Below are 15,196 nucleotides of genomic sequence, written 5' to 3' on the forward strand. Positions count from 1 at the left end.
TCCACATTGTGCAGTTAGAGGATGAAGGGAATAACATTTAATGCAAGATAAGTCCAATTAGTCCAGTAAAGTCCAACTTAAGATAGTTTGAAGTCTCCAATGAGGTAGATGGGAGGTCAGGACCACTCTCTAGTTGGTGATAGCACAGTTCAGTTGCCTGATAACAGCTGGGACGAAACTCCCTGCATCTGGACGTGTGTGTTTTCACACTTCTATACAACCTGATGATGGGAAAAGGGAAAAGGGAGAAGAGGGAGTGGCCGGGGTGAGACTGGTCCTTGGTTATGATGGTGGCCTTGCCGAGGCAGCGTGAAGCTGGCAGCAGACCATATATATGCTGATAACTCTGTGAGTCTCGGGAACGAGGAGTTACATTGGACCCCGGTGAATGGACGATAAACTAATCTGAAACTCCTAGAAAATGGTGGGAAAGGAGACAGTGATAATAAAGGGAGAAGTATAAGGTGGACATCTTACCCTCCGAACTGCCCTCTGAAATCTCCAGCAAATACTTGAGAATTTCCGATCCACCATTGTCCTCTGGGGAGTCTATAAATCACAAATGTATTTGATTTGGAAAAGCATTTACAATGCGACGATGCAAAATAATAACACGGGCAACACAGCAGTAGAACTGGTGCCTGTCAGCGCCAGGGACCTGGGTTCGATCCTGACAACAGCTTCTATCTCTACAGCGCTGGTACGTACTCCCTGTGACAGCATGTGTTTCCGCCGGGTACTCTGGCTTCCTCCCACATCCCAAGGACATGAAGATTTGTAGGTTAATTGGCTTCTGTAAATTGCCCCCTAATGTGCAGGGAGTGGATGAGAAGGCAGGATAACATTGAACGAGTGTGAACGGGTGATCGATGGTCAGCATGGATTCAGTGGGCCGAAGGGTCTGTTTCCATGCTGTATCTCTATAATTATAAAACTAATACCTTGGTTTATTCTTGTGGGGTCCACAAGTAAAGTGTATGTTTTGGAGATAGTTGATTCCTTGAGAAGATCCCAATGAACATTTGCTATCTCCAAGTCCTCCTCCTCCTCCCGCGATGTTCTTCCACCCTCCCCTCACCCTCTTGTTTCCATCCCTCTCTCTTACGCCCAGAGTTTCCCACTCAATGAAACTGGTCGGCGTGGACTCGGTGGGCCGAAGGGCCTTTTTGCCATGCGGTGTCTTTAGCATGTTGGATGAAACCTGAGCACCCGGAGAAAAGGAACGTGGTCACAGGGCAAACACTGCCCCTGATCACGATCAAACCACTGTGGCTCTATCAGCAGCTTCTGTACATTGCCCTCGTGTCTAGGGAGTGGATGAGAAAGTGGAATCATGTAGAACTAGTGTGAATGGGTGATTGATGGTCAGAGTGGACTCGAGTGGGCCGAAGGGCCTGTTTCCATGCTATCCCTTTCAATCAGTCAATCAGTGAATAGCAGAGAACGATAGGCAGAATGGCCCACAACTGTTCCTTATTCTCATGGTCGCATGAGGGACTAGTTAGAGAAGTCGTATCGAGCGCAGAGTCTGAGATCCCTGACCGTGAGCTGGGCTAAGAATGGGCCAAGCTGAGTAAGAGAGGGAGTGTAAAAGAACAAATGGCAACTGAAGGAACACATGTAAAATGAGTTTGAAAGGGTAACAGGACATGTGTTCAGCTGCTGTGGGGGTCGGTTTGATCTGGGTGTCTGTCGGAGGTGCATAGTTTATAACATGGTGGCACCGTGACGCAGCGGTTTACATGCAGCCTTACAGCGCCGGAGACCCAGGTTCGATCCTGACTACAGGTGCTGTCTGTATGGAGCTTTTACGTTCTCCATGTGACCACGTGGGTTTTCTCCGGGTGCTCTGGTTTTCCCCCACACTCCAAAGACATACAGATTTGTAGGCTTGGTTTTACTGTAAATTGGCCCTAGTGTGTGTAGGACAATGCTGGTGTATGGGGGTGATCGCTGGTCGGCGCAGACTCAGTGGGCTGAAGGGCATGTTTCTGCACTGTATATCGCTAAACTAAATGGTTGTTAGACTGTTCTGAAGAAACAATAAATGCTTAAGTGCCTGTGTGAAATCTGTCAGGGTAAACTAAACATCAAAGGAAAATACTGAATACTTTAATCTTTTTTCGGGAAACAATCTTGTAGATTGCTCGCAGTGGCCATTATGTTTGACGCTCTTAAATAAAGTCCTCAAAGCCTTGCCTGATCTTTGTGATGTATTTTAGAGTTTTCTCTAACAGGAGAGGGTGATGAAACACTAGTCCATAAGTTATAGAAGCAGAATAGGCAATCGGCCTATTCACTCATGGCTGATCTATCTATCCCTCTCAATCCCATTCTCCTGCCTTCTCCCCGTAACCTCTGATACCCAGCGGTGGACTGGCCAGGGTGTCAGCTTGCCCGATGGCAAGTGGGCCCCTGATGAAGTGGGCCCCTGATGAAGTGGGCCCCCTTTGTCTCCTGGCAACCAATATTTTTAGACCCAGTCCGCCACTGCTGATACCCATACTAATCAAGAATCTGTCAATCTCCATCTTAATGACTTGGCCTCCACAACCGTCTGTGGCAATGAATTCCACAGATTCACCACTCTCTGGCTAAAGAAATTCCTCCTCATCTCCTTTCTGAAGGTACGCCCTTTTATTCTGAGGCTGTGCCCTCTGGTCCTGGACTCCCCCACAAGTGGGAACATCCTCTCCACTTCCACTCTATCCAGGCCTTTGGGATTACTCACCCCACTTCAGGTGGAGGCTGTGGGAGGTCGGGGTCCCGATGAGGTAAGGTGCGGAGGGGGGTCCGGGCTGGTCGGGGTTGGTGATGCACACCAGCACCTCGCTGGGATTGCTCTTGCCTTCTGCGTTGCAAGCTATCAGCTGTGGGCAGAAATGGGGAGAGACCTTTAGCTTCATTTATTGTCACGTGTACCGAGGATCAGTGAAAAGCTTCTTTATTGCATGCGAACTAATCAGCGGAAAGACTATACATGAATACAATCAAGCCGTCCACAGTGTACAGATGCAGGATGAAGGGGATACCATTCAGCGCAAGATAAAGAGCAGTAAAGTCCGATTAAAGATAGTCTGAGGGTCTTTAATGCGGTAGTTGGGAGGCCAAGTCCACTCTCTAGGTACACAAAAATGCTGGAGAAACTCAGCGGGTGCAGCAGCATCTATGGAGCGAAGGAAATAGGCAACGTTTCGGGCCGAAACCCTTCTTCAGACTCCAGCAGCATCTATGGAGCGAAGGAAATAGGCAACGTTTAGGGCCGAAACCCTTCTTCAGTCTGAAGAAGGGTTTCACCCCGAAACGTTGCCTATTTTCTTCGCTCCATAGATGCTGCTGCACCCGCTGAGTTTCTCCAACATTTTTGTGTACCTTCGATTTTCCAGCATCTGCAGTTCCTTCTTATCCACTCTCTAGGTGGTGAGAGGATGGTTCAGTTGCCTGATAACAGCCGGGGAGAAACAGTCCCTGAATCTGGAGGTGTGTGTTTTCACACTTCTGTACGTCTTGCTTGATGGGAGAGGCGAGAAGAGGAGGTGACTGGGGTGAGACGTCAGGAGAGATCGGTCAACATGGGCACGTGCACCCCCTCAGACGTGGACACTCCACTCACTCAGGTTGGCCTGGTTTGTCGTTATACTGGCCGTGTGGTGCCGCGGAGAGGGTGGATTGAAGGGACTGGCTTACCCTGAACTTGTACTGGGTGTTCCTGGTCAACGACTTCACCGTGTTGGTCAGCTCCTCGCCCGTGTACTTCGACTGGAAACCAGATACCTGCAGCGACAGCAACACTCACATCAATCAGGGGTCAGGTTTATTATGGTCATGTGTACCGAGGTACAGCGAAACACTTTGTTTTGCATGCTATCCAAACAGATCAATACTATACATAAATACAATCTAGCCAAACTCAAGTACAAGATGTAGAGTAAAGGGCCTGTCCCACTTGCATGCGATTGCATGCGTTTGGCGCGAACAAACGTGGTCGCTCGAGACGTGCGGGCAGCGTATGGCCACGCGGGGCCGGTCCCACTTAGAGTTGTAGGAGGCTGGTCCTGACATCGCGCGGGGCTCCGAAAAACTGCCAGTGACCGAAATCTTCGCGCGCTAACGGTCTGTCGGCACGCAGGCGCATTGCGGTCGTACTCAGCGTCTTGACGGCGTATGCCTAGCGCGTGGCGTTGCGCGATGACATCACCGCCCGGCGTGGCGTTGTGTGATGACTTCACCGCCCGACCCCGTGCGATGCCCAAATTCAGTCGGCCCGCCTCCTGCCCAGCTGATTGGTAAGTATGACGCAATGACGTCACGCACGAACTTAGCGCGAACTTCGCGTGAACTCCGCTTCCGTTTGGTCGCGCCAAACGCATGCAATCGCATGCAAGTGGGACAGGCCCTTAAGGGGGATTATACAGAGGGCAGAATATTGTTCTCAGCTTTGTTGCGCATCCAGAGACAAAGTCCAATGTCCGCAATGGGGTGGAGATGCATGGTGCAGGAACCTAGCTAATGGAGCATGATAACAGAGGGGAACAAGCTGCTCCAGATTCTGATGATGCGCGCTTTGAAGCTTCTGTACTTTTAGCCGGATGGGAGCAGGGAGAAGGGCGATTAATTTATTGATTTATTGAGTGATTGAAACATACAGCACAGAAACAGACCCTTCAGCCCATCGAGTCCACGCCATCCATCAATCACCCATTCACACTAGTTCTATGTTATCCCAGTTTCTCGTCTGCTGCCTACACACTGGGAGTCATTTACAGAAGCCAATTTACCTACAAACCCACACGTCTTTGGGATGTGGAAGGAAACTGGATCACCCGGACGAAACCCACGTGGTCACAAGGAGAACGTGCAAACTCCACACGGACAGACAACACCCGAGGTCAGGCTGGAACCGGCGCTGTGGGGCAGCGGCTCTAGCAGTGGTGGCGGGGAATAAGTGGTTTTATTCTACAGAGGTGCGGAGGGTAAGTGGTTTAGCCTACAGGGGTCCAGATAGCTGCGCGGGCGGGCGGGACAGTCACTCACCGTGCTGTTGTCCTCCATCTCCAGTGTGTAGCTGATGATCTCCTCGGGCAACGAGCTCTCCGGCCGGCACCACTCCAGCGTTACCCAGGTCACCCCCGCTCGCACCAGGCGGGGGGCTGCCGGGGTCTGGGGAAGGTTCCCCGCTGTGTAACACACCACTTCCTGGCTGTAGCCGCTGGGGGGCAGCGGGGGGGGGGGGGGGGGGGGTGGGAGGGGAATAGGGAGGGGGAACACAGGAGAGGAACAAGGGAGAGGGAAAGGGAGGGATGGGGAGTGAGGGGGTGTGAAGAGGGGGGGTGAGGAGGGGGGTGAGGGGAGGTGGGAGGAGGGGAGGAGAGAGGGGGGAGGAGTGAGGGGGTGAGAGGGATGGGGGGGAGGGGGGGTGAGGAGGGGAGGAGGGGGGTGAGAGGGGGGTGAGGTGAGGGGGGTGAGAGGGTGAGGAGGGGAATGAGGGGGTGAGGAGGGTAGTGAGAGGGTGAGGGGTGAAAGGGGGGAGTGAGGAGGTGAGTGAGGGGGTGAGGAGGGGAGTGAGGAGGTGGGAGGGGGTGAGGAGGGGAGTGAGGGGGTGAGGAGGGGAGTGAGGGGGTGAGGAGGGGAATGAGGGGGGGTGAGGAGGGGTAGTGAGAGGTGTGAGGGGGTGAAGAGGGGAGTGAGGAGGTGAGTGGGGGGTGAGGAGGGGAGTGAGGAGGGTGAGGAGGTGAGGAGGGGAGTGAGGAGGGAGAGGAGGGGAGTGAGGGGGTGAGGAGGGGAGTGTGAGGGGGTGAGGAGGTGAGGAGGGGGAGTGAGGGGGGGTGAGGGGGTGAGGAGGGGAGTGAGGAGGGTGAGGAGGGGAGTGAGGAGGTGAGGAGGTGAGTGAGGGGGTGAGGAGGGGAGTGAGGGGGTGAGGAGGGGAGTGAGGGGATGAGGAGGGGAGGAGTGAGGTGGTGAGGAGGGGAGTGAGGAGGTGAGGAGGTGAGTGAGGGGGTGAGGAGGGGAGTGAGGGGGTGAGGAGGGGAATGAGGGGGGGAGGAGGGGAGGAGTGAGGGGGTGAGGAGGGGAGTGAGGAGGTGAGGAGGTGAGGAGGGGAGTGAGGGGGTGAGGAGGGGAGTGAGGAGGTGAGGAGGGGAGTGAGGGGGTGAGGAGGGGAGTGAGGAGGTGAGGAGGTGAGGAGGGGAGTGAGGGGTGTGAGCAGGGGGGAGTGAGGGGGTGAGGAGGGGAGTGAGAGGGTGAGGAGGGGAGAGGACGAGGGAGGAAGAAAAGACAGTTAACCAAAGGCATCCATTGACCAGGGTCCTAGCATCTGGGCAAACTTGAGCACGGAGCAGGTGGATGGGGCTTCAGTGTGACGTGGGGACAGAGGAGACATCACCCCCAAAAACATCAGGGCAAAACAAAAGCCCAAAGTCCCCAGTACCACCGAGGCAGTTCGTAGTTTAGTTGGTGTTAGTAGTGTTCATGAGCCTGATGTTTTTTTTTTAGATTAGTTTAGTTTAGAGATACATCAGGGAAACAGGCCCACGGAGTCCGCACTGACCATTGATCCCCTTACACTAACAATATCCTACACACTGGGGACAATTTACAATTTTACCAATGCCAATTAATCTACAAACCCACACGTCTTGGGAGTGCGGGAGGAAACCAGAGCACCCAGAGAAAACCCACGCAGTCACAGGGAGAATGTCCAAACCCTGCACAGACAGCACCCGGGGTGAGGATGGAACCCGGGTCTCTGGCGCTGAGAGGCAGTAACTCTACCGCTGCACCACTACGCTGCTCTGTGTGTACTGTACTATGTTGTATGATGAGTGGATCCCACATGCAGGGAGTCAGGGTGAAGCTTCCCCACCCCCCTCTGTGTGGGTGTGTGGGACAAGACCACCTACCTGGTCCCGATGTCATTGCAGACTGCTAATCGGAAGGTGTAGCCGATGGCGGGTAGGAGCTTGGTGAGTTTACACTGCCGCTGGCTGCCCAGGAAACATTCCCGAAACCCGTTGTTCCGTTTGCCCTGAGGACGAGGAAGGGAGAGAACCACTCAGACCAGGACATCACCACCACCGTTCACAGCTTCAATGGGAGCTGAATTAGGCCACTCGGTGTGTAGGGGCTTGTAGACAATTGTTGGAGTTAGTCTAGAATTGATGGGGGTCAGTTCATTACAAAGTCGTTAACTGTTTGAGAACAGGTCTGCTGAGCACAGTGACAAAGAGCAGTGAAGATGGACACCAAGTGCTGGAGTAACTCAGCAGGTCAGGCAGCATCTCTGGAGAAATAAGATGGGTGACATTTTGGGTCGGGGCCCTTCTTCAGACCCTGTTCCAACCCAAAACGTCATCCATCATCTCCAGGGATGCTGCCTGACCGACTGAGTTACTCCAGTACTTTGTATCCATCTTCATTATAAACCAGCATCTGCAGTTCACTCCTGGACAAAGAACAGCGTGTGAGTTATTCTGATGCATCCTTTGTGTTTCTCAGCCCATGTCTTTGCACAGAGCTCTCTCTTACATGTGACATTGATGACCAAGCGGGAGAAGGAAAATATTGTTTCTTCCCCACTGTTATCAGACTGAACCATCCTATCACCAACTAGAGAGCGGTTCTGACCTCCCATCTACCTCATTGGAGACATTCAAACTATCTTTAATCTGACCTTTCTGGGCTTAATCTTGCACTAAACATGATTCCCTTGATCCTGTATCTGTACAGTGAGGATGGCTCGATTGTAATCATGTATAGAATAAAGGGGAAGCCATTTAAGACTGAGGTGAGTAAAAACGTTTTCAGCCAGAGAGTTGTGAATTTGTGGAATTCCCTGCCACAGAGGGCAGTGGAGGCCAAGTCACTGGATGGATTTATGAGAGAGTTAGATAGAGCTCTAGGGGCTAGTGGAATCGAGGGATATGGGGAGAAGGCAGGCACGGGTTATTGATTGGGGCCGTTCAGACATTATCACAATGAATGGCGGTGTTGGCTCGAAGGGCCAAATGGCCTCCTCCTGCACCTATTTTCTATGTTTCTATGTTTCTATAGTCTTCCCACTGATTGGAAAGCACTCAACAAAACAGCTTTTCACTAACTTGGTACACGTGACACAAACTAAACTGAACTAAGTTACATGTGGTAAGAACCTAGACAGTACTGTGAACAATAACCCCTTGATGGTACGAAGGTGCTGTATACATTCTGGTCAACCTTTATAACCATATAACAATTACAGCACGGAAACAGGCCATCTCGACCCTTCTAGTCCGTGCCGAACACATAATCTCCCCTTGTCCCATATACCTGCGCTCAGACCATAACCCTCCATTCCCTTCCCATCCATATAACTATCCAATTTATTTTTAAATGATAAAAACAAACCTGCCTCCACCACCTTCACTGGAAGCTCATTCCACACAGCCACCACTCTCTGAGTAAAGAAGTTCCCCCTCATGTTACCCCTAAACTTCAGTCCCTTAATTCTCAAGTCATGTCCCCTTTATAGATAAGGAGGCCTGTTTTTCAGCAGTGTGTTCCCTGTGAATGGTGTTAGTTGAATGTCCAGCATCTGTCGTCTGTTAGTTATGTCCAATCTGCAGTATTTTAGTTGCAACTCCATTGTTTTTCTTTGTTTTGTTAGTTATGATGTGTTCAGTTGTTTCAGCTTTGCTCTGATAACCATTGATTGATGTTAAAATGTTTAAAATGCAACTAAGGGACTCGGCAAACCATTGAGGTATCAGTGATCCTACACTGCCCATCGAGTCTGCTCTGCCATTCAATCATGGCTGATCTATCTTTCCCTCTCTACCCCATTCTCCTGCCTTCTCCCCTTAACCTTTGACGACCTTACTAATCAAGAACCTGTCAATCTCCGCTTTAAAATTACCCAATGACTTGTCCCCCACAACCATCTGTGGCAATGAATCCCACAGATTCAGGTTCATTTATTTTATTTATTGTCATTCGATAAAAACAAGCTTCCACATGAATCATGAACGAAATTTGTACTCAGGTCCGAGCAGCGTAATAGTGCAGTAAGGACATCAATACATTCTAACATATAAAAACCTTCCACAACAAAATCTAAATAATAATGAGCTTCTGAGTAAATAGTAGAAAGTAAAAAAGCAGCATGGTTAAAAGACATCAGCATAAGCAGCAGGAATAGCAGCAGTATTCATCACCCTCTGGCTTGATACCGACTGCTATAGATTTGTTTAGAGATAGAGAGTGAAAACGGGCCCTTCGGCCCACCGAGTCCATGCCAACCAGCGATCACCCCATCCACGAGCACTATCCTACACACTAGGGACAATTTATAATTTTTACCGAAGCCAGTTAACCTACAAACCTGCATGTCTATGGAGTGTGGGGGGAAAGCGGAGCACCCGGAGAAAACCCACACAGTCGCAGGGAGAGCGTACAAACTCCATACAGGCAGCACCCATAGTCAGGATTGAGCCTGGGTCTCTGGCGCTGTGAGGCTTTTCCAGTGAGGATTGGCTTAAATATTAGACATGGAAAATAGATCAGCAGAGTGGGTCCGCAATGCAGTTTCTGTGCCGTATGACTATGACTGGCACAGGGAACTCGATTCCCCGACTACTTCCCCTGCCTTCGCCCAATCTATTCTCTCATGGTTTTGTAAAACTATATAAGATCACCCCTCAGCCACCTATGCTCCAACGCATAAAGTCCTAGCCTGCTCAACCTCTCTCTATAGCTCAGGTCCTCCAGCCCTGGCAACATCCTCGTAAATCTTCTCTGCACTTTCCAGTGTTGGAAATCTACAAATCGTTACCTCGTCCCACTCCAGAAGGTAGCTGGTTATTTTTGATCCGTTGTCAAGAGGTGCCTGGAGGAAGATAAGATCAAAGTTACTCTGCTGCCAGTGACATCCACATGCTCCAGTGATTTAACCCTTGCCCTGCTGGTCATACCACTTACCTTCCACTGAATGGTGAGGGTGCTTCTGGTGCGATGCGCCACCTTTGGGGGGAATGGGGTGTCGGGGGCACAGCTCTGTGTGGTGAAACTGACCGGCTCCGAATACGACCCCTTCACCGAGTTGTAGACGGTGGAAACTCTGTGGGGAAAGGGGCAGAAGTAGTAAGAGGGTGAGCGGTGCGTGGAAAACATCGCGGTTGGGGTGAGGTGGGAGGAGGAGGAGGAGGAGGAGGAGGAGGACTTGGAGATAGTCCATTTTCATTGGGATCTTGTCGAAGGACCAACTATCTCCCAACATCCCAAATGCACACCTTACTTGTGGACCCCACAAGAATAACCCAAGGTTTGTAGAGTTCCTCATCTGCCTGTCAGAGACCCGGGTTTTCTCCAGGTATTTTCTACCATTCAAGCTCATCACCAAACTCACCGGACTTGGCGTCAGCATTCATCTCTGCAACTGGATCCTTGACATTCTGACCAACAGAACCCCATTCAGTGAGGATTGGTGACAAATCATCCTACACGATAACACTGGTGCTCCTCAGGGATGCGTCCTCAACCCCCGCCTTTACTCCTTGTACACAACTGTGCAGCCTTGTGCAAATCTAATTCAATTTTCAAATTCGCAGACGACACCACCATTGTGGGCTGGATATCAAACAATGATGAGTCGTACTGCAGGGAGGAGATTGACAACCTCGTGTCCTGGTGTCGAGACAACAACCCCTCTCTCAACGTCAGCAAGACAAAGGAGACAGTGATCAACTTCAGGAAGCGAAGAGGTACACACACACACCAATTTGACGGCGCAGAAGTAGAAATGGTTGAAAACTCAAACTTCTAGGATTGAAAATCACCAACAACATCTCCTGGACCAGCCATATTGAAGCAACAATCAAGAAAGCACACCAACGCCTCTACTTCCTAGGAAGGCTTAGGAAGGTCGGCATATCCCCAACAACCCTCACCAACATCTACAGATGCGCTGTAGAAAGCATTTTATCAGGATGCATCACAGCTTGGTTTGGGAACAAACTCCGTACAAGAACGCAAGAAATTGCAGCGAATTGTGGACACAACCCAGACCATCACACAAACCAACCTCCCACTCACACTGCCTCGGCAAGGCCAGCAGCATAATCAAGGACAAGTCGCAACCTGGCCATTCACTCCTCCCCTCCCCCATCGGGCGAAAGGTATAGATGTGTGAAAACGCAGACCTCCAGATTCAGGGACAGTTTCTTCCCGGCTGTAATCGGGTAACTGAACCATCCTACCACAACCAGACGGCAGACGTGAATTACTATCGGACTTTCGTCGATCAGACTTTACTGGCTTTACCTTGCACCAAACGTTATTCCCTTATCATGTATCTGTACACTGTGGATGGCTCGATGGTAATCACGTATAGTCTTTCTGCTGGCTGGCTAGCACGCAACAAAAAGCTTTTCACTGTACCTGTGGCAATAAACTAGACTGAAACTGAACTGCAGAGGGAGCTTCACTCTGTGCCTGACCCTGAAGTGAGTGATGGGACGGTGTTTGTCCGAAGAGTAACCTCACTCCTCACGTGCCGCGCCGCGCCGCGAGGAGGAGCATCGCTCACCTGATGTGGTAGTCTGTTGTCGGCCGTAAGTCAGTGAGGCTGCATTCCAAATCCTCGCCACTGCAAACAACACAATCAAAAGTGTGAAAAGCAAGCAGTCTTACACAGCCAGACCCACCAATCAGCCCAACACATCCGCACTGTACCAAGAGCTCACAAACACTAGGGTGGCCCAGCGGGTAGAGCCGCTGCCTCAGATGCACAGGTTCGATCCCGACCTGGGGCGCTATCTGTGTGTGGAGTTTGCACCCTCTCCCTGTGACTGCCTCAGTGGGTTTCCTCAGGGTGCTCCGGTTTCCTCTCACATCCCAAAGACGTGCCCGTGCAGGTTTGTGGGTTAATTGCCCCTCTGTAAAAGGGAGTGTGGGATGATGTACAATTAGTGTGAACAGGCGATCGATGGTCGGCGTGGATTCAGTGGGCTGAAGGGCTTGTTTGCGTGCTGAATGTCTAAACTAAAATTAAACAAATTAGATGCATTCCATGCACCTTGCCCTGGAAGTGCATTTTGAAAGATCCAGTGAGTCTGACAACTGCAGATAGTTTCTTGAGTGGAGGAGGGAGTGAAAGATGCAAAGAGGTACAGGGAAAGAAGATTACAATTCAGATCAGTGATGTTCTTATTGAATCGCAGAGCAGTCTGAGATACAGAGGGAGCTTCACTTTATGCCTATATGACGCTGGGATTGTGTGGTGGATGTTGGTGTCCAGATCTCTCCCAGCCTCAGCACTGCACCCTCTGTACTCCTCACCTGTATATAATCTTGTACTTGCCGTCCTTGCCCTTGTCTGACGAGGCCACCTCATAGTTGCAGGTGGAGGGCAAGCCGTTGGTGTGCTTGTCCCCGTTGGTCAGACCCACAGGGGGGGCCCAGCTCAGCAGCGCTGCCCTGGCCTGCACGTTGGACACCTGGCAGAGAAAGGGGCGAGAGTGAGCCAAGCCCACACCCACACGGGTAAACGTACACACACGCACACACACACTAAGATGCACGCACACACTGTCCATTCTGCCCACAGTACCCTGCTGGCATTTCTGTCCGACACTGGGACTCAAGCACCAGCGGTAGAGTTGCTGCCTCACAGCACCAGGGACCTGGGTTCAATCCTGTCTACAGATACAATACAATACAAGTATTTATTGTCATTTGAACCTCAAATTAAGTTCAAAAGAAATGTGGTTTCTGCAGTCATACAACAAGAAAAGAACCAAGACACACAATTTACACAAACATCCATCATTGTGAATCTTCTCCTCACTGTGATGGAAGGCAAAGTCTTGTCTCTCCCCTGTGTTCCATTCTTCTCACAATTTTAAAGCCTCCGGCGGGCGATGGCAAGTCCCGCGTTCGTCAAGGCCACGCCGGGCGATGAGCCCCGCTCTGGGTCTTAATGATGCTGTCTGTATGGAGTTTCTACGTTCTTCCCGTGACCGCATGGGTTTCCTCCGGCTGCTCCGGTTTCCTCCCACGTCCCAAAGATGGACGGGGTTGTAGATTAATTGGCTTCTGTAAATTGTCCCTCGTGTGTAGGATAGTGCTAGTGTACAGGGTGATTGTTGGTCGGTGCAGACTCAGTGGGCCGAAGGGCCTGTTTCCATGCTGCATCTCTGTTCCCTCCCTCTCTGCTCTCCCTCTGACAGTGTTACCCTCAATCTCCTCCCTCTGCGACTGAGTTCCCCATTCTCAACCCATCCTCCAGATATGGAATGCCTAAGGTTTCTGCGCTCTCCCTCCCTCTGTCAACATGCTGCCAGGAGTGGCAGTGGTGGAGGCAGATACCACAGGGGCATTTAACACAACCAATGCAGTCTTTAGTGGATGTGGGGAGAAGGTTGTTTGAAGCTCCTCGAACCCAAGGCTAAACTCTGAGTGTACCATGCAGCGGTGATCCCGGCCTGCGCTTCAGGAACATTGGAGACTGTGGGGAAACCTGATCGATGCAGATAGAATTAATAAGAGCGGCACAGTGGTGCAGCGGTAGAGCTGTTGCCTCACAGCGCCAGAGACCCAGGTTCGATCCTGACTACGGATGCTGTTTGTACGGAGTTTACACGTTTCCTCCCACTCTCCAAAGACACACAGGTTTGCAGGAGTGAACCTAGGTCTCTGACGCTGTGAGGCAGCAACTCTACCGCTGCGCCACTGTGCCGACCATATTGATCTGTGTTCTATGTTCACATCCAACACTAGCAGCACCCGCTTCTATATACCGCCCTCTCCGACTCCTTCCCAAGGCCCCCTAGATCAAAGATCCTATAGTGGAGCAAGATAGACCACTCCTGCTAAATGCAATGGGCTGACGTGTAGTACGCAACGGAGCGGAACGTGGGCCTGTTTTTCATCCATTTCAGTAACCCGACCCGACCCGACTCGCAGTGTAATCAACGTTGCGGGGGAACAGTTTGTGTTAATAAATTATCATTCTGAAAATGAGGAGATGATTTTTACCAAAGAACTTTTATTTTTACGAGGATGTTTCCGTATCCGGCTTCCATCTCCGCACTAGTATCTTTGCTCCGCTATGGGATCTTTGGTGCGGAGACGGAAGCCGGTTACGGAAACGGGGCCGAAAATTACCCATGAATCTGCCCATGACCGTACTACGTCTTTTTTGTCGAGTGGACTATCTTGCTCACTATAGGATCTTTGCCCTAGATTAAAGGAACCATTCCATAGTGGTTTAAATCAGAAACGAGTGTGTTTAGTGCCAAGGAGGTTGAGGAGATGTCCAGGGTGGGGGATTTCCTGGTTTCTTTGGCCACCTGGTGGACAGGCAGGAACTACAGCGCAGCACAAAGTCCCCAAAAACCAACACAAAATGCTAGAGTAACTGAGTGGGTCAGGCAGCATCTTTGGAGTATAAAGAACCATTCCACATTTCCTTGAACATCGTCTGCTTTGATCTGTCATTTTCACGTCTTGCTCTTCCATATCTCTACTTTCCCTCATTGACGTTTCTGGTCGGGCCTGAAGAAGGTTCCAAACCCAAAACGTCACCTACCAATGTTCTCCAGAGAGATAGCCTGACCCACTGAGCTACTCCAGCACTGTGTGAATAGAATTGTGGGTGGACACAAAAAGCTGGAGTAACTCAGCGGGACAGGCAGCATCTCTGGAGAGAAGGAATGGGTGACGTTTCGGATCGAGACTGTTTGGGGATAAGGGAAACGAGAGATATAGACAGTGATGTGGAGAGATAAAGGACAATGAATGAAGGATATGCAAAAAAAAGTAATGATGACAAAGGAAACAGACCACTGTAAGCTGTTTGTAGGGTGAAAATGCGAAGCTAGTGTGACTTGGGTGGGGGAGGGATAGAGAGAGAGGGAATGCCGTGGCTACCTGAAGTGAGAGAAATCAATATTCAGACCGACAGCCCTTTCAGGTTAGGCAGAGGTTCACTTGCACCTCCTCCAACCTCATCTACTGTATCCATTGTTCAAGGTGTGGACATTTATACACCGGCGAGACCAAACGCAGACTGGGCGATCGTTTTGCGGAACACCTTTGCTCAGCCCGCGTGAACCAACCTGATCTCCCGGTTGCTGGACACTTTAATTCTCCTTCCCATTCCTACACAGCCCTTTCTGTCCTTCGTCTCCTGATTGTCAGGGTGAGGCTAAACGCAAATTGGAGG

At 50.8% G+C, this 15,196-nt stretch overlaps 1 protein-coding gene across 1 annotated transcript in view; it reads right to left on the minus strand.

The window, feature by feature from the left end:
* LOC129703414 (fibronectin type III domain-containing protein 3B-like) overlaps positions 1 to 15,196 on the minus strand; it is a 149,201-nt gene that overhangs the window by 29,525 nt on the left and 104,480 nt on the right. Inside the window, 9 exon segments of the mRNA XM_055645820.1 lie at positions 478 to 549; positions 2,732 to 2,870; positions 3,688 to 3,774; positions 5,035 to 5,209; positions 6,900 to 7,024; positions 9,806 to 9,859; positions 9,952 to 10,090; positions 11,558 to 11,617; positions 12,310 to 12,467. Of these exon segments, the coding sequence (XP_055501795.1) occupies positions 478 to 549; positions 2,732 to 2,870; positions 3,688 to 3,774; positions 5,035 to 5,209; positions 6,900 to 7,024; positions 9,806 to 9,859; positions 9,952 to 10,090; positions 11,558 to 11,617; positions 12,310 to 12,467 (1,009 nt within the window).

This window comes from Leucoraja erinacea, chromosome 14, assembly GCF_028641065.1.
Source record: "Leucoraja erinacea ecotype New England chromosome 14, Leri_hhj_1, whole genome shotgun sequence".
In the NCBI taxonomy this organism is placed as follows: domain Eukaryota; kingdom Metazoa; phylum Chordata; class Chondrichthyes; order Rajiformes; family Rajidae; genus Leucoraja; species Leucoraja erinaceus.